The 24,728-nt window shown below is 58.4% G+C and overlaps 2 protein-coding genes across 2 annotated transcripts; both read left to right on the forward strand.

Annotated features, from left to right (window-relative positions):
* Nucleotides 1-337: 337 nt before the first annotated feature.
* Nucleotides 338-14,697, forward strand: si:ch211-225b11.4 (tRNA (32-2'-O)-methyltransferase regulator THADA). Its single transcript, XM_062451790.1, has 26 exons — nt 338-396; nt 551-714; nt 931-1,015; nt 1,100-1,236; nt 1,330-1,527; nt 1,805-2,534; nt 2,662-2,814; nt 2,977-3,086; nt 3,186-3,346; nt 3,490-3,671; nt 5,041-5,205; nt 5,433-5,569; nt 5,784-5,921; nt 6,142-6,246; nt 6,447-6,647; nt 6,756-6,906; nt 7,006-7,255; nt 7,413-7,649; nt 7,858-8,050; nt 8,225-8,416; nt 8,942-9,192; nt 9,304-9,474; nt 9,554-9,817; nt 10,051-10,253; nt 10,445-14,202; nt 14,606-14,697. Exons 5-25 carry the CDS (start codon nt 1,390-1,392, stop codon nt 10,756-10,758), a joined length of 4,446 nt encoding a protein of 1,481 aa, XP_062307774.1. The 5' UTR covers nt 338-396; nt 551-714; nt 931-1,015; nt 1,100-1,236; nt 1,330-1,389; the 3' UTR covers nt 10,759-14,202; nt 14,606-14,697.
* On the forward strand, nt 14,139-23,838 carry pik3ip1 (phosphoinositide-3-kinase interacting protein 1). The gene is made up of 6 exons (XM_062451053.1): nt 14,139-14,202; nt 14,606-14,734; nt 15,339-15,455; nt 16,864-17,085; nt 17,205-17,283; nt 23,622-23,838. The coding sequence occupies exons 1-6, from the start codon at nt 14,139-14,141 to the stop codon at nt 23,836-23,838; spliced, it is 828 nt and encodes a 275-aa protein (XP_062307037.1).
* Nucleotides 23,839-24,728: the final 890 nt, after the last annotated feature.

Raw genomic sequence — 24,728 nt, forward strand, 5'->3', positions numbered from 1 at the left:
TGCTGCCGGGTGAGGTGTCTCCGCTGGTGTGGGGGGAGGAGAGGGGCAGCCCGGCCGTGCAGAGCATCCTCCAGTCCCTCATGGACATCCTACTGGGGAAGGTCTGTACGAGTCACAGCAGCGCTAGAGCCCACGTCAGCCTGTTAAACTGGCCCTGATCTATCATCTCTTCATCCCATGCACCCATCCTGCTGTCCTCCCTCTCATCCGTCCTCCCCTCCTCCATCCTCTGTCCTGAGCAGTGCTCCAACAGAGACACCCGTCTCCTGGCGGGGACGGCCGTGGCCATGCTGATCAACACGGCCCCGGAGGAGGGGGCCCCGGAGGAGGGGGCCCCGGAGGAGTTGGGGGGCGGGGGGGCCGCAGCCTGGAGCCTCCTCCAGGTCTGTCTCTCAGGTACGTGACAGCAGCACACCTCATCTCCAGACTCTGCGACACGTGATCTCTCACGATGCTATCAGGAGGGTTTGGATCTGCAGTCAGATGCTCTAGCGCTCTGACACATCCCCTCCCCTGACACTGATGTGGCTTGCTGATTCTTCTCCCCTAGAGGTGTGGGTGCTGGCTGTAGGTGGTGTCCAGGTGCGGTGCCGTCCTCGGGGGCAGGACGGAGTGGAGCGCCTGGCCGTGAGCAGAGGCCTGCTGACCTGCTGCAGGAAGGACATCCTGGTCAGTCCTGGTCCGTCAGGGCGCCCTGGGCTGGACAACCCGCAGGTACGGCTAGTGGTGCTGCTTCTCTCTCATACACCTCCCAGCCTTGACAGGAAGTTAATGAGCCTTTACAGGAAGTTGAATAACTTTTACAGGAAGCTAAGGAACTTTTCCAGGAAGTTAATGAACCTCAACAGGAAATGTTGCTATTGTTTGTCATTCCCACGAAACTTTTAGCCGAGCATTTGTTGTAATGGTTCAATCGGACTGTCTTTTTAGTCGTGTTTCCTCCTGGACGGGTTATTCCCCCTGGTCTCTGCCCTGTGTGGGGAGAAGCTAGACTGTCACTACTACGTGTTTGAAGGTAAGAAGTCGTTCTGTCTAGAGATGTAGCGTACGCACATTAAAACAGACCAAGTGTGTGATGGTGTGGTCTGTGTGGTGGCAGTGTTGACGCTGTGGTTGAAGAGCGTGAGGGCGACTCTGACCGAGGTCTGGGCGGTGACATCAGCCCCGCTCCTGTCCGAGGACTCGAGCCTTCAGACACGCCTCACTCAGGTGATCTGGAACAACGCTGAGAGCCCCGTGAGTAGAACGCCCTCCTCCTCGCTCCGCTCAGGTGACACCACCTCCCTCGTCGTCCTGGTGACCTGAGCATCCCTCCTCGCCCATCCTCAGGTGGAAGGAGTGTCAGAGTTTGTGCGCGGTGCTTTCAGTCTGCTGTTGGAGGTGTACGAGATGGACTGCCAGCGCTTTGGAGACACACACAAGACCCTGTATGCATCTCTACTGGACAAGGTGGCCAAGCTTCCCTGGGGCACCAAGGCTAAATACCCCCCCCTCTGTGCTCTTCTGCCCTACCTGGGCACCCACGTGGTGAGGCTCAACGGCGTTGTCACGACTACACCTCATGCAGTGATTAGATTTGTTGAGATTGAACATAAGAATGTCTACACACATACATGTATTGTATATAGTCTACATATCTGGGCATATGATTAGGCCCAAATAAATGTTTAACAAAAATGCTGAAATATTTTTTTTTTCTTCTCAACCTTGCATTATTATACTACAATAGTGTATATATCTATATAAATACATATATTCAACCTAGAGATGACAACACATGCTTCCTCATTTCTGATTGCTCCAGGTGCTGGTGCAGTACTCCGACCTGCCTGACCACCTCCTCAAGTGCCTGTCCACCAATCAGCTGTCCCCGTGTGCCACCGAGCTCTACAGGTGTCTCCTCCAGCAGCAGAGGCGGGAACTGTGTGAGGTCACCGCCCCGGAGGCCCCGCCCACAGAGCTGCAGCTGGCCAATCGCTGGGCGGCTTACTGGCGTCCGTATCTACTGGAAGCCCTGATGTCTGGTATGCCTCTAGTCCAGACCAACAGCTCCACCCACCTGCTGCCCTGCACCCTCCGCACCTACCCCGCCGCCGTGGAGCCCCTGCTGGCCCACCTGAACCCAACCAGCCCCCAGGAGCTCCACGCCTGGGCCTGCATCGTGAGCGTCCAGCGAGCCACGTCCGGAGCCTCCCCCTGGGCCCTGGAGGGGCCGTCCTCCCTGGACACCCTCCAGCTGGCGCTGGGCTCCGCGGACGACAAGGTCCGCCTGGCTGCCCTGGACCTCCTGTGCTGCTGCCCCAGGACCAGGGAGCCCCCGCGCCCGGAGGAGCTGGCCCTGCTGAAGGACTTCATCCCCCACAACCTCAACAGCGACTCGTCCCCGTTCCGCCAGCACCTCCAGGCCCGCGTCAGGAAGCTCCTGGTCCGGGTCCGAGACAGCTGCCTCGCCCTCCTCCGGAGACGGAAGGGAGGACGCGTCGGAGACGACGCCCACTCTGCCGACGGGGGCGGGGCTCTGGGAGAGGGAGTGGGTGAGTGAGAGAGAGGGAGGGAGGGAGGGTCTGAGGTGAATCCACTCAGTACAGTCTGTAATACTCCATCATCATAGATGATCCATCTGTAACAAACACAGCAGCTTAAAACCCTGTTGCTCTGCAGGGTTTGTAGAGTGGCTGTCCCAGCTGCCCTGCTCCTACCTGGCCCCGGGCCACAGCTTCCAGAGGAAGAAGACTGTTCTGCTGCTCCTGGCCGCCGTGCTGGACACCTGCACCGACACCTGGAGCCCAGACAGGAGGAAGGGCCAGCCCCCAGGTCAGGCAGCGAGCCTGGGGCTCGTACCCCGCCAGAGAGGGCCTCTCTGAAGCCCGTGCATCCACAATCAATCGATATTCATTCATAGAGCACTTTTAAAAACTACCATGGTTGACCATAGTGCTGTACAGTAAAAATTATAATTTATCCTCCCTTCTTCAGTCAACATGGCTTCTCTGATCGACTGGGCCAGGCAGAGAGGACTGTGGGATTTCTTCTCCCGGTCCAAACAGCTGGTCCTGATTGGATGCCTCGAGGATTCGACCAATGAGGTAAGATGCGTGGGTCTGAAGGGCGGGTCTAAAGCAGGGGTCTAGAACGTCCACAGCTGCTGTGGGATGACTCCGTCCTCGTCGTCTCTCTCTCTCCAGATCAGGGAGCTGGCGGCCAACCTGCTGGCCAAGTTCTTCCCGGGCCGTCTCCATGACGACGTGGGGGTGGTGGTGAGCGGGAGAGCGGTGCTGCTGGTGTGCAGCCCGAGGGTTCCTCAGGCCCAGACGGGGGCGCTGATGATGAAGGTCCTGCTGCAGAAGTAGGCTGTGCCTCTATGTCTCTCTCTCTCTGTCTCTCTCTCTCTCTGTCTCTCTCTGTCTCACTCACTCACACACACACTCTCACACACACAGGAACACACACCTTTCTAATGATACCCTGAACCCTCCTCGCTGTTTGCAGGTGTGGAGGCCAATCCCAGGTGCCTTGGCAGGGGTGCAGCCCCGACCCCAGCCTCAGCCCCAGAGGGCAGGGGGTCACCCAGGCCTCCTGCCTGGTCCGGTACCTGCTGGATGAGTTGGATCTGCACTACCAGACCGCCAAGGCTGACATGATGCTTGCTGCAAAGACCAGGCCCATACATGGTGAAGCTCCCAGCCACACACACACACACCTCCTCAGACCAGGCCCATACATGGTGAAGCTCCCAGCCACACACACACACACCTCCTCAGACCAGGCCCATACATGGTGAAGCTCCCAGCCACACACACACACACCTCCTCAGACCAGGCCCATTCATGGTGAAGCTCCCAGCCACACACACACACACCTCCTCAGACCAGGCCCATTCATGGTGAAGCTCCCAGCCACACACACACACACCTCCTCAGACCAGGCCCATTCATGGTGAAGCTCCCAGCCACACACACACACACCTCCTCAGACCAGGCCCATTCATGGTGAAGCTCCCAGCCACACACACACACACCTCCTCAGACCAGGCCCATTCATGGTGAAGCTCCCAGCCACACACACACACACCTCCTCAGACCAGGCCCATTCATGGTGAAGCTCCCAGCCACACACACACACACCTCCTCAGACCAGGCCCATACATGGTGAAGCTCCCAGCCACACACACACACACCTCCTCAGACCAGGCCCATTCATGGTGAAGCTCCCAGCCACACACACACACACCTCCTCAGACCAGGCCCATTCATGGTGAAGCTCCCAGCCACACACACACACACCTCCTCAGACCAGGCCTATTCATGGTGAAGCTCTCAGCCACACACACACACACCTCCTCAGACCAGGCCTATTCATGGTGAAGCTCCCAGCCACACACACACACACCTCCTCAGACCAGGCCCATTCATGGTGAAGCTCCCAGCCACACACACACACACCTCCTCAGACCAGGCCCATTCATGGTGAAGCTCCCAGCCACACACACACACACCTCCTCAGACCAGGCCTATTCATGGTGAAGCTCTCAGCCACACACACACACACCTCCTCAGACCAGGCCTATTCATGGTGAAGCTCCCAGCCACACACACACACACCTCCTCAGACCAGGCCCATTCATGGTGAAGCTCCCAGCCACACACACACACACCTCCTCAGACCAGGCCCATTCATGGTGAAGCTCCCAGCCACACACACACACACCTCCTCAGACCAGGCCCATTCATGGTGAAGCTCCCAGCCACACACACACACACCTCCTCAGACCAGGCCCATTCATGGTGAAGCTCCCAGCCACACACACACACACCTCCTCAGACCAGGCCTATTCATGGTGAAGCTCTCAGCCACACACACACACACCTCCTCAGACCAGGCCTATTCATGGTGAAGCTCCCAGCCACACACACACACACCTCCTCAGACCAGGCCCATACATGGTGAAGCTCTCAGCCACACACACACACCTCCTCATTCAGCCGTCCCCTGCGGGCTTGTCCCCTCCACCTGAGACCAGCGCTGCTCCTTGTCCTGCAGGTGTGCTGAGCGCCCTGGAGAGGTGTCTGCTGGAGGGCCCTGGGAGCCTGGGCGAGGCGCTGGACCCCCGGGCCACTGTGGAGCTCCTGGGTCTTCTGGAGAACATCACACAGCTGCTGCTGGGCGTGTTGTACGGAGACCAGCGCACCAGCGCTGCAGACACAGGTACACACCTGCCTGGAGAAACAACGGGTTCTAGGATGGGAATGATATGACACGGATATCCTATAACAGCTTCTCTTAACTCTGGTCCTCAAGGCCCACTGGTCCTCAGGGCCCACTGGTCCTCTGGTCCTCAGGGCCCACTGGTCCTCAGGGCCCACTGGTCCTGCATGTTCTAGATGTTACTCTGTAACCATCCCGTTTGACCCTTGACCCTCTCTCCTGGTCAGATGTGCCTCCGTCCTTCAGTGACATGGGCAGGGCCATCGGCTCCCTGGTGGCCCAGGGGGCGGGGGACGGCGATGAGTGTGTCCTGCTGTCTGAGGAACACAGCCTGGTCCTCACCTGCTGCTGGGTGTCCCTCAAGGTAGGACGCCACCCATCTGCCTCTCTAACTCACTCCCTTTCTACCTCTCTCCCTCTCTCTATCATATAAGATGTTTCTTAATTATATTGACTTTAGTTATGGTGACATGTAGGCAATGATCCCTTACCGGTGTATTAGTGTGCTCTGTAAACACAGGAATGAAACAAATGGATGAAATGACTGAACTGTTATGTTTTGTGTTTCTTCTTTTCAGGGAATTGGAATCTTCCTGGGTTCCCTGGTGGAGAGACTCCTGACTGGGTCCAGAGAGACGGCTTCTTTCTTAACGCTGGAGGACATGTGGAGGGCCTCCAAAGTCTTCCAGGACATTCTCCTCAAATGCCGCCACTGGGTGAGAAAGCTGCGTCGGAACCCTCCGGTCGGAACCCTCCGGTCGGAACCCTCCGGTCGGAACCCTCCGGTCGGAACCCCTCCGGTCGGAACCCCTCCGGTCGGAACCCCTCCGGTCGAAAACCCACCGGTCGGAACCCTCCGGTCGGAACCCTCCGGTCGGAACTTAACAGAAGTCCTCTTGGAGCCTCAGCAGTAATGCAGGTGTTTGTGTCCACCAGGGGGCGGTGGAGGGCTGCTGTGTGGGCTTCACCAGGTTCTGCGCCTCCCTGCTGGGCTGCTGGGACCCGGAGCTGAGGGCCATCCCAGCACACATGCTGCAGCAGGTACGCCAGCCACGCCCCCTTACCAGCCTCGCCCTCACGCCACATGTCCAGAGTGTTCTACATATTTTCCCTGCTCCAACATAGCGTAGCTTGCTCACCCTGTGTGCACATGTCCTTGCTAACACTCTGTGGAGAACATGGCTGTAGGTGTGGGGTCTAAGGGGCTGTGTGTCTGTGTCTGTGTGTGTGTGTGTCTCCAGGGGCTCCAGGTGGTCCAGTCTCCCCGGGGTACCTCGGTGACGCGGCGTGCGGCCGGCCTGCCCATGCTCATCCTGTGTGTGGTGTCGGCTGAGGAGGCCAGCATGGCCCGGCCCCTCCTGGCCCACAGCATGCACACCCTGCTGGGCACGGCCAGCGCCGCGCTGCCCCAGGACTGGGACCCCACCCTGGACCTGCCGCAGGTACAGCACATCTGCACCGGTTCACACGGTAACGTTTACGCTACAGGTGAAGGCTCTCACACACATGTCCTTCCTCCCTCCCTCCCTCCCTCCCTCCCCCTCCTCCAGGTGTCTGCGGTCCACACCCTGCAGGCCCTGGTTCGTAGCTCAGGTCTGGGCGTGGCCGTGCTGCAGTTCGCCTCCTCCGTGGCCATCTTGTCCCTGACGCTCCTCAGCTCTCCCTGCTGGGCCATGAGGAATGCCGCGCTGCAGCTCTACAGTAAGAGAGAGCGCTGCTTAGCCTAGCCTAGTTTAGCCTAGCCTAGCTTAGCTTTCCTCAACACTTCCACAGCACTTCTTATTGTGATCCTCCCTTCAGGTTCCCTGTGCTCTCGTATGCTGGGCCAGCGCTCTGGGGGGGAGCAGGGCTGCACCCAGCATAGCATGTCCCCCCCGGCCTTCTTCACCCACTACCCCGCCCTGAAGCCCTTTCTCCTGGGGGAGCTGAAGGGTGCAGCGGGGGACCTCCAGGGCCCCTCTGGGGAGGCCAGGCTGCGCTTGCACCCCTCCCTCTACCCTGTCCTCACCCTCCTGGCTAAACTCCAGCCTGGGGTCCCAGACCACACAGGGTGAGCGCTGTTTTCCTCCCGCTATAGAACTCCCTCTGGGGTTGGCGTTTAGCTAATGGGCAAAGCCGTTCGAGAGTGAAACGCGCATGGATTCGGAACTAGCCGCGTTGACATGGTAGCCGTGACGACATGGTGTGCTGTTGTGTTTCCGCCTCAGAGCGCTGGCAGGCTTCCAGCCTCCCCTCCTCCAGCTGGCCTCCAGCCCCGTGTACAGCGTGCGTGTCATGGCCGCCGACGCCCTGGTCGCCATGACGCCGCCCTCGGAGTACCTGAGCACCCTGCTGAAGCTGACGGCGGCGCTGCCGGCCTCCAGGGACGTCTGCTGCCACAACCGCCTCCACGGAGCGCTGCTCCAGACCAGGGCCCTGCTGGAGAGGGCCATCCCCACACACAGGTCAGACAGCGTCCAGGTTCACTTCATTCAGCAGATGTGTATATTCAGAGAGACCCACTGAGCGCGTGCGGAAAGCTCGGCAGAAGAGCAGGGATCAGAGGGTTGTGTGGTTCTGACCGCTTCTGTGGGTAAAGGAGCCGTCTGTGTTTTACACGGTCTTATTGGATGTCACTTTGGATCAAATTGTGTGTGTGTGTGTGGACCTCAGCATGCCGCTGGGTGAGGTGGTGAGGCGTCTGGAGTCCAGGGTGTGGCTGGTGACAGGAGCTCAGCACTGCCCCCTGGTGGCGGGGGTGTTCCTGGGTGTGGCGGGGCTGCTGAAGGGGCTCTTGACTGAGGGCCTGGCCCCGCTGCGTGAGGCACTCCTGGAGGAGTTACGGGCGCCTCGACACAGGCTGCAGGTACGGACACACACACACACACACACAGACTCACATGGACACACACACCCTGACACCCCAAGTCAGGTTCCAGGTACTGTAAAACACTCACGTACACACACTCCCTGAAAGAACACTCCCCTGGATGATGTTAGGATGTGGTGACAGTTGGTGACACATCTGTCCCCCTCACAGGTCGGCACATCCTCCTTCCACCAGAGTGCCATCAACTTCCTGTGTGTGATTGACACCAGCTGGGCGTGTCAGGTCTGGGAAGCGTTCCCCACCTACAGCCCTGATCTCAAGCTCTCATTGGTCAGTTGGGTGGCCGAGGGGCGGAGTTGGAGAGGGACCAGCACACAGCAGATGATCGTGAAAACACTGCAGGTGAGACGACCTGTCCTAGAGGTCAAAGGTGACCCTCTTTGGGAGAGTGACCCCTTCTCAGACACCTGACCCCACCAGCTCCACCCTGAGTCTGGGCACGAACACAATCGCAGGAAATCAAGGCGGCAAATGTACGTCTGACTTTATTTCCACGCGAGGGCGAAATCAGACGAGAGATCTTTATTTGCCGCGCTACAACGACTGGGTGTTGTGTCGGCTATTATATTCCATCGTCAGGGAGACGGGAGCGCGGCCAGGCAGGTTAAGGATATCCGTGTGCTGTTTCCCGGGCCTGAACACCTCCCTCTACTCTCCCTCTGAGCCAGAGGTGGTTGGTCTCATGATCGCTCCCTCAGTCTTCCTATGTTTCCTGTAGGAAGCGTCTGATAAGATCTCTCACTTCCCCCTCACACCCAGCATGGAACGGTGCATTGTTTCCCCCTGCTCTCCATCACCATTGGAGCGATCAGCCTGCTTCAGACTGGGGCCCTGTGTAACAGCCTGATCCATGTGGTGTGTTTGCAGGCCAGCCTGCAGGAGGCGCTGTCGAGCCAGAGTACGGAGTACAGCAGGACCTATCTGACCGCCCTGGTGGCCGTGATGATGCCCGAAGGAGACCCTCCGCTGCCCCAGGAGCCCCCTGCGTCTGACCCCCAGGAGGAGGCCTCCCTGCTGGGGTGTGTGGAGCTGCTGCTGGGGTTCCTGGAGGAACACAGGGGAGGACCGGAGTTCCTGTCCCAGGCCCTGACCGCAGCCAGCCTGCTCCTCTCCCAAAGGTCAGCCCCCCCGCTCCACGTTTCCCCTCACATCCACTGCTACCGTGTCCCAGAAACAAACCAAAAACCCCTTCCTGCATCTTGTTTCCTCTTCCTGTCTGTGCCCCTCAGCCTCCAATCTAGCCTCTTCCCCCGCTGGTGTGGCGTGCTGGAGGAGCACCGGACTCCGGAGGCCCCCGAGGTCATGCGGGCGGCATGTGCCCTGGCCCTGTGCCTGGCCGGGGGCCCCTTGCTGAGCGCCTCATTGAGGGACCACGACCCCCTCCCCAGCATCAGCACCAGGTAGAGGCTCAGTTGACATCTGTTTGTAATTTGGATGAAAGCATCTGCTAAGTGAATAAATAAATAAATGTCCCTGCAGGGTGATCAACACAGGCCTCCACCTCCTGCAGGACCAGAGCCTGCAGGTGAGGACCAGAGCGGCCGGCTTCACCTCGCTGCTGTCCCACGCCTCCAGGGGGACGGGCGGGCAGGTGTACCTGCTGCAGGTGAACCGGGCTCTGCCCCTGCTGCTGGACCTGCTGCTGGAGGAGGGCTGGGACTGCCCACACACCCTGGAGGCCCTGCTGGGGCACCTGCCGGGGGCCGACCTCCGCTCCGTCCTGGGGGAGGCCGGGGGGACCGGGTGAGGTGGTGCTCACAGACGTACAGGAGAGATGACAGGGGTCAGGGGTCACTTCATAAACGGCTGATAAACCCAGTCAACCCAGCCTTTTTCAAACATCGAGATTCTGCATGTTGTAGATTCTAGAACATGCAGGACAGGGGGTCCTGACGACCAGGGTTGAGAGAGGCTCCTTGTTTGATGTTTGTGTTCAGGGTTGTGTGTTAAGGGTTGTATGTGTGTGTGTTCCTCAGGAGTGCCAGTCTGTACGAGCAGGACGATGCCAACGTGTTTGCCGAGCCCTCGGTGATGTCAGCCAGCCTGCTGCCGTACCTGCGCCAGCTCTCACACAAATACCCACAATCCTCTGCTCTGGCACGCCGCCTGAACGCCTGGGCGGAAGAGAACGTCCCTGCGGTGCTTTCCGGCCTTGCTGTGTGCAGAGACCTCCACACAGGTAACACACACACACAGAGACACACTCACACACACTCACACAGAGACACACTCACACACACACACAGAGACACACACACACAGAGACACACACACTCACACAGAGACACACACACTCACACATTCATTCCACGGGCCATCTGACCTCACCTGTTGCGTATTTGGTGTCTCAAACTGGTCTCTCTCCTCCAGGTGAGACTCTGGACGCTGCGTGGTTCTCTCTCCTCACGGACCCCCGTTTCCACGGCACCCTCTGCGGCCTGTTGGTGCGGGCGATCTTCCTCCTCCATCTCCTGGAGGTATCGCACAACCTAAGACCCCTCTGTGACCCCTCGACCCTACGCAACCACATCCAGAACGTCCACGCTGCCCTGAGTGAGAGAGGGGTGCTGCTCCCCGCTGCCCTCTCTGCCGCCCCGCCTGGACCCCCCCCGCTGGGCCCAGGACGGCCCTCCCAGCCAGCAGCAGACCTGCTGCCCTCACGCTACCTGGAAGCAGACAGCTGACACTGCAGCCTGCTCTGGAGCTCTTGGCAGACGAACACATGATCACATTACCATCACTGTTGAGAGGGTTGCTGGGTATCAACCAGAATGTGTGTGTGTGTGGGGGGGGGGGGGCTACTAAGCACTTCCCTTCTCTCACGAAAGCCATCAGCACACTGTCAGGAACAACCCTCTATGTTGATTATGTGCTCATGTTATGCAGGTATGTCTCTGTATTTGAGTAATAAGGACATGAGTTGATATTTGTCAAGATGGGGATTGACTGGAGACAGTCTCCCCTCTGTGGAGGCCCAGTCCAGGCTGCTTCCTGCTGCCTCCACCTCTCCTGGCATACCTTCAGCAGCCACAGAGGGGCGCTCTCCTTCACTCACAGAAGCCCTGGCCCTGTCCTGGCCTGCTCATCTGTTGGGGTGGAGACGGTGATGTAACTGTGGGGTGGGAGGGTGGTGTGTCGGAGGGGGACCCAGATGCTTTCATGCCCCATTAGAGGCCCTCTGCCTGGATAAGTGTCCATTTTCAGGCCGGGACTACAGATGAAGATGATGGACTGCCTGGAGGAGTTTGTGGGAGGAGGAGGGGGGGGGGGGGGGGTTGGTTGCCGTGCAACCGGCCGCACGGGGATGCATCATCAGAACACTGGCCCACGGTTTTAGAGAAAGAGCCTTAACCAGCAGCTGGTTTATAACATATCAAATGTTTGATATGAAGGGAACAGATATAAGAGCTGGCTCTCTTCAGTAGTGTTTAGAGAGGGCTGCCTGACCTTCCCCTCGTGTACCGTAGAAGGTCAGTTCATCAAGGACAAAGTGTTCTTCTTCTCTGATATGAATGAACATGTGATAAAACGTCCGGCCGATTAAAGATGTGCCGTCTGGTCCGGACGATGGTTTGACTGATTTGCTTGTTGGAAAGACGGTTTAGATGACCTCAGAGTTAATGTGGTGGTCTGTGGACAAAGAGGGTTTTGATTGGTGTAAGAAAACAAGGGCTTGTGTTGTCTGACCCCACAGGGGGATTCTCCTGTTTCCTGTCACCAGCTCATTGTCTTTCCACTTTGTGAAATCACTTCCATGGTTTTTAATGTTGTTGTTCTTAAATGTAATTATGTTTGTAGACACTGGGCCTGTTTTGACTTACTATGTATTGAATAACATTTACATGATTTATATAATGAAACATGTCTTCTGTATTTTTACTTTTTAAATTTCTGGTGCTTTTCTACTCATAAATCGCCTTCAGGCATTTTATGCAACGCTTTATGATATAAGATTTGTATAAATGATTCATTAATAGGCTTACATGTTCCCGAAGACATGTTAGATATTGGCACAATACATAGGCAGAGATGGTGTCTAATCCTGACGGATTTAGACATGCCTTGAACTATAGCCTGTGCAAAACCTTTCTCTCAGGAGAGAATCGTGCACAAACAAAACCAGTCCAGCAACCATGTTCCGCCACATCCGATTACGTTGGAAGGTGTGCTTTGCAAACACAAGTAAACTTTTGTACAGATACAGTATTATCGTCAAAAACAACCAGTGATATCTTCTTTTGAAAATCGATGATTACTGACCTAAAAACTTAATCTGGAAGTGTTTCATTACTCCTATGATTTCTGTGTTTTTCATTTGCCTCTTAAGGCGTGCCAACATGTTTTTTTCCCCAGTGGAAACTTGGTAGATCATTAAGAGAGGAAAAGCTGGGCTGGTCCAGCGAGGGAACTGAGCTTCCTGAACTGTGGCCTGGTTTCCTGTGCTGACCATCTGGCCTGACGGGAGCGTTCGTTCCCATTCCCTGAGCATCCTCGGTTACCTGGAGACAACCGACAGGCTTTTAGTACTTCTGTGTCCAGCGAATGGAATGATTATCCACTGGGAAGAAGGCCAAGCTAGCAGCTAGCTGTTTACTCTATCTGAGCATGCCAAGCTAGGACCTAGCTGTTTACTCCATTAGGGAACAAAAGATGCTGCCTTTCCCCACTGATGTCAAAGCTGCTCAAAGCTGTTAAACTGGTGTGTAAGGGAAATGTTCTAAATAAAAGTGTTTGCTAAATGAATACGTTGTAAGTGGTTAGGAAAACTGATATGTAGAAACAGAAAACTTCAGTGGTTCGTCACATAATATTGTCTGACTATGTTATGGCAGCAGAATGTTATGTTTGCAGTGTAGAGATAATTGGAGTGTACTGCCTTGTACTTGTTGAGCTTGTATCACAAAGAAACAGGGAGCGTCGTGTGTCACGGGGCACAAAGCACCTGTGCTTTCAGAACAGGACAGAGAGTGCGAGAGGGAGAGGGTGTTTGTGTTAGGAATTTTCTGACAGCAGAGCAGCCATTTGTTTGAAAATCGTAAAGAGTTAACACCAAGTCATGCACCGCCCCGTGGGCCTGTGGCCCTCTGGGGTCAGCAGACAATGCCAGGGGCCTCTCCCCTGTAAGCAGCCAGCTGCCTGGGCCCACAGAGGGGCTTGTGATTAGCCACTGCCCTGGTCCCTCAGAGGCCTGCTCCATCAGGGATGTCAACATGGGTCCCTGACCAAGACCACGGGTGGATTTAGAAACGGTTGATGTGAGATGTTGATGAATATGAGAAGGCAAGGATGGGTGCGTTTGTTGTCAGTAACACACACCTGTGTCAAAATATTTGAGGGGTAATTATTTTGGCATATAAATAGGCTGTTAACTAGTTAGATAACAGGTTAGTGTTTGTACAGTGCTGTGAGGTTCAGTACTTGCCCTCGCATTCTCTAATGTTAAACTGTTGTTTTGAAAGGGAATGAAATGAGGGCAGTGTGGCAATTATTTTCGAGGAACGTGTTTCATGTTGGCATTTATGAGTCCAGTTAATTCTGGAACAAACGTGCAATTCCAGAATGTTCTTCAGTGTCACAGTCTTTTCAGCTTTTTCTTTTAATTTCATCATTGCTTTGTGGTGTGTGTTGTTAACAATTATGCTGTTTGAGGCTAGAGATCTTCATCAAAACAGACGGACAGCAAAATATCTTTTGTAGATTACAACAGAAAAGTAGGTGGTATATTGACCCCCAAAAAATGGGACAACATCTATATAGATGCGGCTCTATTTGCGTTCAGTCAGTAGTGAGGTGAGCGTGTTCTAGGACCTTGAAGACGGCGGCGACTCCGCTACTGCAGAGGGAGTTCCTTCTCAGAGAGAGGCTGTTTACGAAGAAAACTGGAATCGTTCTTCTCTTCGACAATAACAACGGCTGGACTTCAGCGAAGGGAGCAGTTTGACTGAACTATTCAGCATAGGCTCTTCTGTTTTTCAAAAAAATAGTCTATTTCTTTGAAGCATTTTTTAAAAATCGTTCGTGCACTATGTTTCGATTTGTTTCTTCACCCAGTAAACTTAGCAAGATGCTTTTCTCATTGCACTTTGTTTTGCTGAGCGTTGCAGTGGTGGTCGACAGCACAATTAAAGGTAATAAGATACGATACTGAGCATTAGCCTACTTTTATTTTTTTTACTTTTTCAAATCATATTTTTATTCGATAGGTCAAATGTTGTGAATAAAAACAGATGTTCATGTAGTTCGTGTTTCATCTCTATTGAATCAAATAACTGGATATAACCGGATATAACTTGACATGTTTTAGTTAAACTCCCAAAACATCCTAAAGAATATATTTTTTAAACAACTTGATCGACCTTTATTCATGAACCGCATCAGATCTGAATAAAAAAAGAAGTTTGCTTAAAAAATCATCAACTGTAGCTATATAAAACTATATTTCGTTTAAATATGTAGTAGTACAATTTGTGGTTATATTTGTATTTTCCATCGTGTGTTTTTCATTTCCCCGGGCCTGCTTTTCCTCTCCAGACTGCATCACCGCCAGCGGGGAGGACTACAGAGGCGAAAAAAGCAGCGCTTACACGGGACAAACCTGTCTGAACTGGACCAACACAACCAGAGACTATGATGTTACAAGCCGCTCTGACTATGAACATGGTAAACACATTGACACGGCTTTGAATTTGGATCAAGTCTTATTTGTCAAACAAGATGTGACTTATCTTAATATCTGTTCAGTTCGATCAAGTTGACGATTTTAATACAAAATCCAGACAATCTGTCCGTTAGCTTTAGGGACTTGAGTCGTGTCCTTGAGTCGTGTCCTGTTTTCATCTCTGTGAACCCGTCTGTTGGGTTAAACTTTTTTTTTTTTTTTTACATGTGCAACAAATAGTCTAGAACTCAAGGACATCATGAAAGAGAAGCTTTGAAAATACCAGACATGGTTTGAATGTGGCATTTAAATCCAATATAGAATTTGATTAACTGGTATGCATAATGAAAAATATTTGTGCACTGGATGGAATAACGCCCACACTACACAGATTAGATTTGAATCCATGTGGGTAAAAAACACATACATTCTACACATTTCCTTTGTGTGCATTGCTTCTTATCAATTCTACCGTGATAAAGCAGTGTAAAAGATTAATGAATCTGGTCCTGTGTACCCAGACACCAGGACAAACCAGACAGCCTTCCTCCATGACAGAAGAGTCACAGACACATTAATGTGTTTTTTTGTATTCTGTCTCTGCAGGTGTTGGAGACCATAACTACTGCCGTAACCCTGACGTGTCCAGTCAGCCCTGGTGTTACGTGTCCAGCCCGGACGCACAGATCCACAGACTCTCCTGTGCCCTCCAACCCTGCGAAGGTACAATTTAGCTTTCGCCTTCCCAGTCGCGCACAACAAACACAGACACATACACTGGAGAGACTTGAAGTGAGCGCAGGGCGAAGATGCTGCTGACAAAAATGTCAAAAATGTACTTAATTGCACATAAAATTTCCTCTTCCTGGGAGGGGGTCCCAGGACGGACTTTAGAAACAGTCGGTTGCTTCCTGGTGTTGGCTTTGCCCCAGGAGCTGCAAGCTCACTGCTGGGATTTGATCAATCTCAGGGCTTGGAGGCGACAAGTCCTGTAAATATTTGAAAGAGAGAGAGTCCGGGGAGGCGGTATGAAGGGAATGTCCTCTCAGACCAAGAGGCCATCTTGTCTTTCTCCTCTAAACTAGGTCTCAACTAGTCTGACATTTTGGATGTGTTCCGAGCACAGATATAGTCACATGGGAGTTTACAGTTATGCGTTATCCAAGACTATTTTCCGTCATAAAACTAAAACAACTTCCACATTCAGTTGAGAGTTCTGATAAAACATTCAGAAGATGCCCTCGTTGGAGGCTGGGGGAGCTGGAGGGGGGGGATCTAGGTCAGTTTCTCAGAGCTAATCTGCTGTGTTTCCTGGGGTTTTGACCTTTAGCTTCCTTATTGTCCGTGGAGACAGACCAAGTTGAACAACAACAAGGGCCTGGAATCTGGTTCCTGCAGGTGTGTAGGTTTAAAGAGCCATGTGCTGTTAGCAGCAGCCGGTGGTGGAGGTGAAGGCCCCACCCTTCACCTCCACCCATTGGTAGAGAGTCGCTCTCATGCCATGGAGACAGCCCGTGATTGGTTACCGCTGGTTATGAGCCACGCCCTTCAACTTGAACATACTTGGTAAACAACTTTTGTGTGGGGGAGGAGGGAGGCGTTGGTCTGGCTGCTTGTCTGAGCAGGAGCAGATGTGGACATCCTGTCTCGTGCGAACGACAGCTCACGTGCAATGCTGCTCCCCAATACTTTTAAACTTTTGATTAGATTTCGATTCGGTTTTCGATGATGACTGAGTGTAGCTTGTTCCCAGGGCTCTCTGTGTCTGCCGGCATGACCTCAGAGGCAGAGAGGGTGAACCTGACCACAGGAGAGACTGTCTGGAGACCATGTGCTCTGGAGACCATGTGGTCCGCTCCAACATGTCCTCTCCTCCTTACTTTCCTTTGTGTTTTCCCCCTCGAGTTGGATCAATGCATTGATTAGTCAGTCCATTTCAGCCGTATAATATAGTGCTTGTCATGGAACTTAAGCTCACTGTCCGCTGATGCAGAAATGATCACAGCAGTTGGCTCTGTGATAAAAAAAATAATAAGTGGTGAAGAAAACCTGATATTGGTTCCAGAAATAGTCAAGTCAATATTTGGATGCTGGATTTTCAATATCGGTTATGTTCTTCTTGTCCGTACAGAACAAGCAGTGCCTTCAAAGGCCGAGGCTGGTTCAGAGGCCGAGCCTGCCCCCAGCCAGCCTGCCCCCATCCAGCCTGCCCCCGGCCGGCCTGCCCCCGGCCGGCCTGCCCCCGGCCGGCCTGCCCCCGGCCAGGGAGAAGGGGCCGCTGTCCAGCCCGTCATGGGCATCAGCCAGCGCGTACGCACCGGACCAACGAAGAAGAAGGACCTCGGCACTCTGGGTACGTCCTGACCTCACTTCCTGGACCTCCTCACTTCCTGGACCTGCCGGCTTCCTGGACCTGCAGCACACACACGGGCCGCTCTCCCGGGATGGTCACTGTTTCCTTTTGCTCCTCAGGCTACGTGCTGGGCATCCTCATGATGGGCCTCATCATCGTGCTCGGGGTTGGCATCAGTGTGGGGTACTTCTATAAGAGGTACAGTACAGTGTGTGTGTGTCTGTGTGTGTTTTCATTTGAGCATATGCACATGTGTGTGGCGACTTCAAGGCATCAGGTGGCGTTCCTCCCCGGCCCCTCACGTGTGGTCAGGCAGCGTGTGACGCCCCCAGGGGGGGGGCGGGGGGGCGGGGGGGTGGGGGGGTGGGGGGGCGGGGGCGGGGGTGCAGACACACACCACAGCAGCAGCAGGGTTATTTTAGGATGCTCCTGGAAGGGGGCTGAGAGTGCAGGCGAGATAGCACATCCACTGCAGTAGTGTAGCAGAGAGAGAGAGAGAAAGACAAGGGATACAAAGAAAGGGGGATAGAGGGATGGAGAGAGAGAGAGACAGAGTCCCCCTCTCCAGGGGGATTCTGGCAGCAGGCCAGATGCCTCTGGGAATGAGATTTATTTTTGGCTATCAAATCTGATTAGCTGGGCCTGTTGATGTTACCTAACCTGAAGGAGCTCTTTGTTAATGAGCGCTGCAGCAGCTTGGGTTCCAGGCTGAAGGCCTGAAGTCCCGCCCTTTATTCCCTCATGCCCTCGTCCACAGCCCCTCCTGCGTGTAGAGGTCACTGGGGAGGCGTCTGCAGTGAAGGGGGGGGGGGGACCCACATCACAGTGCAGAGAATGTGGGATCATGCGGGGTGTAGCGGAGCGGAACAGAGTTGCGTAACATGCCGCATGGTAGCAGGCGGTTAGGGCAGGCAGGCAGGGAGGCAGGCCTACACAGGCAGGGAGGCAGGCAGGCAGGGAGGCAGGCAGGCACGCAGGCAGGGAGGCAGGCAGGCAGGCAGGCAGGCAGGCAGGCAGGCTGGCTGGCTGGCTGGCAGGCAGGCAGCCAGGCAGGCAGGCAGGCAGGCAGGGAGGCAGGCAGGCAGGCAGGCAGGCAGGCAGGCAGGCTGGCTGGCTGGCTGGCTGGCAGGCAGGGAGGCAGGCAGGCAGGCAGGCAGGGAGGCAGGCAGGCAGGGAGGCAGGCTGGCAGGCAGGCAGCCAGGCAGGCAGGCAGGCAGGGAGGCAGGGAGGGAGGGAGGCAGGCAGGGAGGGAGGCAGGCAGGCAGGCAGGCAGGGAGGCAGGCAGGGAGGCAGGGAGGCAGGCAGGCAGGCAGGGAGGCAGGGGGGCAGGCAGGGAGGCAGGGAGGCAGGCAGGGAGGCAGGGAGGCAGGGAGGCAGGCAGGCAGGCAGGGAGGCAGGGGGGCAGGCAGGGAGGCAGGGAGGCAGGCAGGGAGGCAGGGAGGCAGGGAGGCAGGCAGGCAGGCAGGGAGGCAGGCAGGGAGGCAGGGAGGCAGGGAGGCAGGCAGGCAGGCAGGGAGGCAGGCAGGCAGGCAGGGAGGCAGGGAGGCAGGCAGGGAGGCAGGGAGGCAGGGAGGCAGGCAGGCAGGCAGGGAGGCAGGCAGGCAGGCAGGCAGGGAGGCAGGCAGGCAGGGAGGCAGGCAGGCAGGCAGGCAGGCAGGCAGGCAGGCAGGCAGGCAGGCAGGCAGGCAGGGAGGCAGGCAGGCAGGCAGGCAGGCAGGCAGGCAGGCTGGCTGGCTGGCTGGCTGGCAGGCAGGGAGGCAGGCAGGCAGGCAGGCAGGGAGGCAGGCAGGCAGGGAGGCAGGCAGGCAGGGAGGCAGGCTGGCAGGCAGGCAGCCAGGCAGGCAGGCAGGCAGGGAGGCAGGGAGGGAGGGAGGCAGGCAGGGAGGGAGGCAGGCAGGCAGGCAGGCAGGCAGGCAGGCAGGGAGGCAGGCAGGGAGGCAGGGAGGCAGGCAGGCAGGCAGGGAGGCAGGGGGGCAGGCAGGGAGGCAGGGAGGCAGGCAGGGAGGCAGGGAGGCAGGCAGGCAGGCAGGGAGGCAGGGGGGCAGGCAGGGAGGCAGGGAGGCAGGCAGGGAGGCAGGGAGGCAGGGAGGCAGGCAGGCAGGCAGGGAGGCAGGCAGGGAGGCAGGGAGGCAGGGAGGCAGGCAGGCAGGCAGGGAGGCAGGCAGGCAGGCAGGGAGGCAGGGAGGCAGGCAGGGAGGCAGGGAGGCAGGGAGGCAGGCAGGCAGGCAGGGAGGCAGGCAGGCAGGCAGGCAGGGAGGCAGGCAGGCAGGGAGGCAGGCAGGCAGGCAGGCAGGGAGGCAGGCAGGGAGGCAGGGAGGCAGGCAGGCAGGCAGGGAGGCAGGCAGGCAGGCAGGGAGGCAGGGAGGCAGGCAGGGAGGCAGGGAGGCAGGGAGGCAGGCAGGCAGGCAGGGAGGCAGGGGGGCAGGCAGGGAGGCAGGGAGGCAGGCAGGGAGGCAGGGAGGCAGGGAGGCAGGCAGGCAGGCAGGGAGGCAGGCAGGGAGGCAGGGAGGCAGGGAGGCAGGCAGGCAGGCAGGGAGGCAGGCAGGCAGGCAGGGAGGCAGGGAGGCAGGCAGGGAGGCAGGGAGGCAGGGAGGCAGGCAGGCAGGCAGGGAGGCAGGCAGGCAGGCAGGCAGGGAGGCAGGCAGGCAGGCAGGCAGGCAGGCAGGCAGGCAGGCAGGCAGGCAGGCAGGGAGGCAGGCAGGCAGGCAGGCAGGCAGGCAGGCAGGCAGGCAGGCAGGCAGGCAGGCAGGGAGGCAGGCAGGCAGGCAGGCAGGCAGGCAGGCAGGCTGGCTGGCTGGCTGGCTGGCAGGCAGGGAGGCAGGCAGGCAGGCAGGCAGGGAGGCTGGCTGGCTGGCTGGCTGGCAGGCAGGGAGGCAGGCAGGCTGGCTGGCTGGCTGGCTGGCAGGCAGGGAGGCAGGCAGGCAGGCAGGCAGGGAGGCAGGCAGGCAGGGAGGCAGGCAGGCAGGGAGGCAGGCTGGCAGGCAGGCAGCCAGGCAGGCAGGCAGGCAGGGAGGCAGGGAGGGAGGGAGGCAGGCAGGGAGGGAGGCAGGCAGGCAGGCAGGCAGGCAGGCAGGCAGGGAGGCAGGCAGGGAGGCAGGGAGGCAGGCAGGCAGGCAGGGAGGCAGGGGGGCAGGCAGGGAGGCAGGGAGGCAGGCAGGGAGGCAGGGAGGCAGGCAGGCAGGCAGGGAGGCAGGGGGGCAGGCAGGGAGGCAGGGAGGCAGGCAGGGAGGCAGGGAGGCAGGGAGGCAGGCAGGCAGGCAGGGAGGCAGGCAGGGAGGCAGGGAGGCAGGGAGGCAGGCAGGCAGGCAGGGAGGCAGGCAGGCAGGCAGGGAGGCAGGGAGGCAGGCAGGGAGGCAGGCAGGCAGGCAGGCAGGGAGGCAGGCAGGCAGGCAGGCAGGCAGGCAGGCAGGCAGGCAGGCAGGGAGGCAGGCAGGCAGGCAGGGAGGCAGGGAGGCAGGCAGGGAGGCAGGGAGGCAGGCAGGCAGGCAGGGAGGCAGGGAGGCAGGCAGGGAGGCAGGGAGGCAGGCAGGGAGGCAGGGAGGCAGGCAGGGAGGCAGGGAGGCAGGGAGGCAGGCAGGCAGGCAGGGAGGCAGGGGGGCAGGCAGGGAGGCAGGGAGGCAGGCAGGGAGGCAGGGAGGCAGGGAGGCAGGCAGGCAGGCAGGGAGGCAGGCAGGGAGGCAGGCAGGGAGGCAGGGAGGCAGGCAGGGAGGCAGGCAGGCAGGCAGGCAGGCAGGCAGGCAGGCAGGCAGGCCTACACAGGCAGGCAGGGAGGCAGGGAGGCAGGCAGGGAGGCAGGCAGGGAGGCAGGCAGGGAGGCAGGCAGGCAGGCAGGCAGGCAGGCAGGCAGGCAGGCAGGCAGGCAGGCAGGCAGGCAGGCCTACACAGGCAGGCAGGGAGGCAGGCAGGCAGGCAGGCAGGCAGGGAGGCAGGGGGGCAGGCAGGGAGGCAGGGAGGCAGGCAGGGAGGCAGGGAGGCAGGGAGGCAGGCAGGCAGGCAGGGAGGCAGGGGGGCAGGCAGGGAGGCAGGGAGGCAGGCAGGGAGGCAGGGAGGCAGGGAGGCAGGCAGGCAGGCAGGGAGGCAGGCAGGGAGGCAGGGAGGCAGGGAGGCAGGCAGGCAGGCAGGGAGGCAGGCAGGCAGGCAGGGAGGCAGGGAGGCAGGCAGGGAGGCAGGGAGGCAGGGAGGCAGGCAGGCAGGCAGGGAGGCAGGCAGGCAGGCAGGCAGGCAGGGGGGCAGGCAGGGAGGCAGGGAGGCAGGCAGGGAGGCAGGGAGGCAGGGAGGCAGGCAGGCAGGCAGGGAGGCAGGGGGGCAGGCAGGGAGGCAGGGAGGCAGGCAGGGAGGCAGGGAGGCAGGCAGGCAGGCAGGGAGGCAGGGAGGCAGGCAGGGAGGCAGGGAGGCAGGCAGGGAGGCAGGCAGGGAGGCAGGGAGGCAGGGAGGCAGGCAGGGAGGCAGGCAGGCAGGCAGGCAGGCAGGGAGGCAGGGAGGCAGGCAGGGAGGCAGGGAGGCAGGCAGGGAGGCAGGGAGGCAGGCAGGGAGGCAGGGAGGCAGGGAGGCAGGCAGGCAGGCAGGGAGGCAGGGGGGCAGGCAGGGAGGCAGGGAGGCAGGCAGGGAGGCAGGGAGGCAGGGAGGCAGGCAGGCAGGCAGGGAGGCAGGCAGGGAGGCAGGCAGGGAGGCAGGGAGGCAGGCAGGGAGGCAGGCAGGCAGGCAGGCAGGCAGGCAGGCAGGCAGGCAGGCCTACACAGGCAGGCAGGGAGGCAGGGAGGCAGGCAGGGAGGCAGGCAGGGAGGCAGGCAGGGAGGCAGGCAGGCAGGCAGGCAGGCAGGCAGGCAGGCAGGCAGGCAGGCAGGCAGGCAGGCAGGCCTACACAGGCAGGCAGGGAGGCAGGCAGGCAGGCAGGCAGGCAGGGAGGCAGGGGGGCAGGCAGGGAGGCAGGGAGGCAGGCAGGGAGGCAGGGAGGCAGGGAGGCAGGCAGGCAGGCAGGGAGGCAGGGGGGCAGGCAGGGAGGCAGGGAGGCAGGCAGGGAGGCAGGGAGGCAGGGAGGCAGGCAGGCAGGCAGGGAGGCAGGCAGGGAGGCAGGGAGGCAGGGAGGCAGGCAGGCAGGCAGGGAGGCAGGCAGGCAGGCAGGGAGGCAGGGAGGCAGGCAGGGAGGCAGGGAGGCAGGGAGGCAGGCAGGCAGGCAGGGAGGCAGGCAGGCAGGCAGGCAGGCAGGGAGGCAGGGGGGCAGGCAGGGAGGCAGGGAGGCAGGCAGGGAGGCAGGGAGGCAGGGAGGCAGGCAGGCAGGCAGGGAGGCAGGGGGGCAGGCAGGGAGGCAGGGAGGCAGGCAGGGAGGCAGGGAGGCAGGGAGGCAGGCAGGCAGGCAGGGAGGCAGGCAGGGAGGCAGGGAGGCAGGGAGGCAGGCAGGCAGGCAGGGAGGCAGGCAGGCAGGCAGGGAGGCAGGGAGGCAGGCAGGGAGGCAGGGAGGCAGGGAGGCAGGCAGGCAGGCAGGGAGGCAGGCAGGCAGGCAGGCAGGGAGGCAGGCAGGCAGGGAGGCAGGCAGGCAGGCAGGCAGGCAGGCAGGCAGGCAGGCAGGCAGGCAGGCAGGGAGGCAGGCAGGCAGGCAGGGAGGCAGGGAGGCAGGCAGGGAGGCAGGGAGGCAGGCAGGCAGGCAGGCAGGCAGGGAGGCAGGCAGGGAGGCAGGCAGGGAGGCAGGCAGGCAGGCAGGCAGGCAGGCAGGCAGGCAGGCAGGCCTACACAGGCAGGCAGGGAGGCAGGGAGGCAGGCCTACACAGGCAGGCAGGAAAGAAGGCAGGAAGGCCAAAGCCCCCGTCTAACAGTGTCATGCTGGCTCTGCTGCAGCAGTTAGCAGACCTCAGCCCTTCAGTTACCTGACCTGGACCGGCTAGGCTCCTCCAGTGACACAGCTGTCACCTGACCCCGTCACTACCTCACCTGTCTGGGCCTGAGCCAGCCGGCACTCACAGCCTCCAGCCTATCCTGTTACTCTGCTCCTGGGACACTACCGCTGTTAAAATAACACTCTCCTGGGGCACCTGGAAGCTCACAGGGAAAGCTTACATGCAGTTTTTTCCTACGTCACCCCCCCCTCTCTACATGTCCTGCCTATATCTCCTTACAAAAACCCACATCAATACCGTTCTCTAGTAAACCATGAGTCATCACTGCGTTCCACCCCCTGCCTCTACAGACAGAAATATAAATCCTAATCTGAGTGAGACGGCAGTTGCTACAGGGGGATATCTGGAGGTTTAAAGGAGATTTATGTCATCGATAATCTGACTGCTTCATACTGGCTCCTTCGGACCAGCCCTGAACCCTCTTACCCCTCTCTTCCCCTGACCTCAACCCCTCCCCTCCCTCATCTGTCACCAGTAATCTAACAGCTTCTATCCAAACTGTGTAAAACGTTTTAAATGTTATCTGTGCCATCTTTTGATACACCACTCTATCGATATCTGTTGTATCAATGTGTCTGTCTCTCTCTTTCTTTATCTCTGTCCTTCTCTCTGTCCGCTGGGTCTGACCTGTGTGTTCTCCTGCAGGGGTCGCGACCTGAAGAAGCACCACGAGCAGCGCGTGTACGAGCGGGAGATGCAGCGCATCACCCTGCCGCTGTCCGCCTTCTCCAACCCCACCTGCGAGCTGATGGACGAGAACACCATCGTGATCACGGCCAGAGACACCACCCCCGGCCAGGACGGGGGCGTGGAGGAGGGCGGAGACGCCCTCATGGCCTCCGCGGGCACCCCCGGAGCGTAGACCCCCCCATGGTGTCGCAGAACGGACCGTGACGAGGACCAAAACCAATCCACCCCCGCCCCCTCCTCTCTCTCTGCCCTCTTAGACCCCCTGTTTTACCGAGCTGTGAGGAGAAGGGGAGCTCCAAAGACTGAACTGACGTCTGTGTCGCTACGATATCCTGCATGTCATGGCGGGCTTGTCACGAACAGGAAGTGACACGCGGCGAGAAGCCGTTGTGGGGGAAGGAGAGATGGGTGTGTACAAAAGTGCATGTCTGGGGTGCACGTTGAACTGTTCGATATATATATGATAACTTGATGCTGGGCAAACCTGTTTCTCTTGTAGCTGGTTTGAATGTCTTGTGAATGGGGATTAGCATCAATTGTTGTTTATACTGGGTTGTGATTTTCAGAGAATGGCTGTCTGTGTTAAGAAGGTTTCCACAGCCTTTTCTAGTGTTTTGACTTATGTAATTATAAGATTACACTCGGAGGCGTTCCACGATACAAGGGCTGACATGACGGGGAGGTGCGTCCCTCCTCACTGTTCCTCCTGGGTTGCTGGGACAGGAGTCAGGGTCTAATGTCCTTAGGAAAGACCAGAGAGCTCTTGTGCTGGAAAGCCAGTGTTACTTGTTGGGTGAGCTGTATCATAGCAGTGTGAGGGGTTCTGAGGTGACGCTGGTCTGGAAGGGACAGTTAAACGTCGCCCAGTCTGACCCTGTGATGATGCCCTCCCTGGGGTGAAGCCAGCACTGGCAGGAGTCCAAACCTCCGGCTTCCACAGGTTAAGCAGACAGGACAAAGGGAGGTGTGTGTGTGTGTGTGTGTGTGTGTGTGTGTGTGTGTGTGTGTGTGTGTGTGTGCGTGCGTGCGTGAACCTGAGAAGACAGGCCGTACTCAGAACTG

This window comes from Osmerus eperlanus, chromosome 25, assembly GCF_963692335.1.
Source record: "Osmerus eperlanus chromosome 25, fOsmEpe2.1, whole genome shotgun sequence".
NCBI lineage: Eukaryota > Metazoa > Chordata > Actinopteri > Osmeriformes > Osmeridae > Osmerus > Osmerus eperlanus.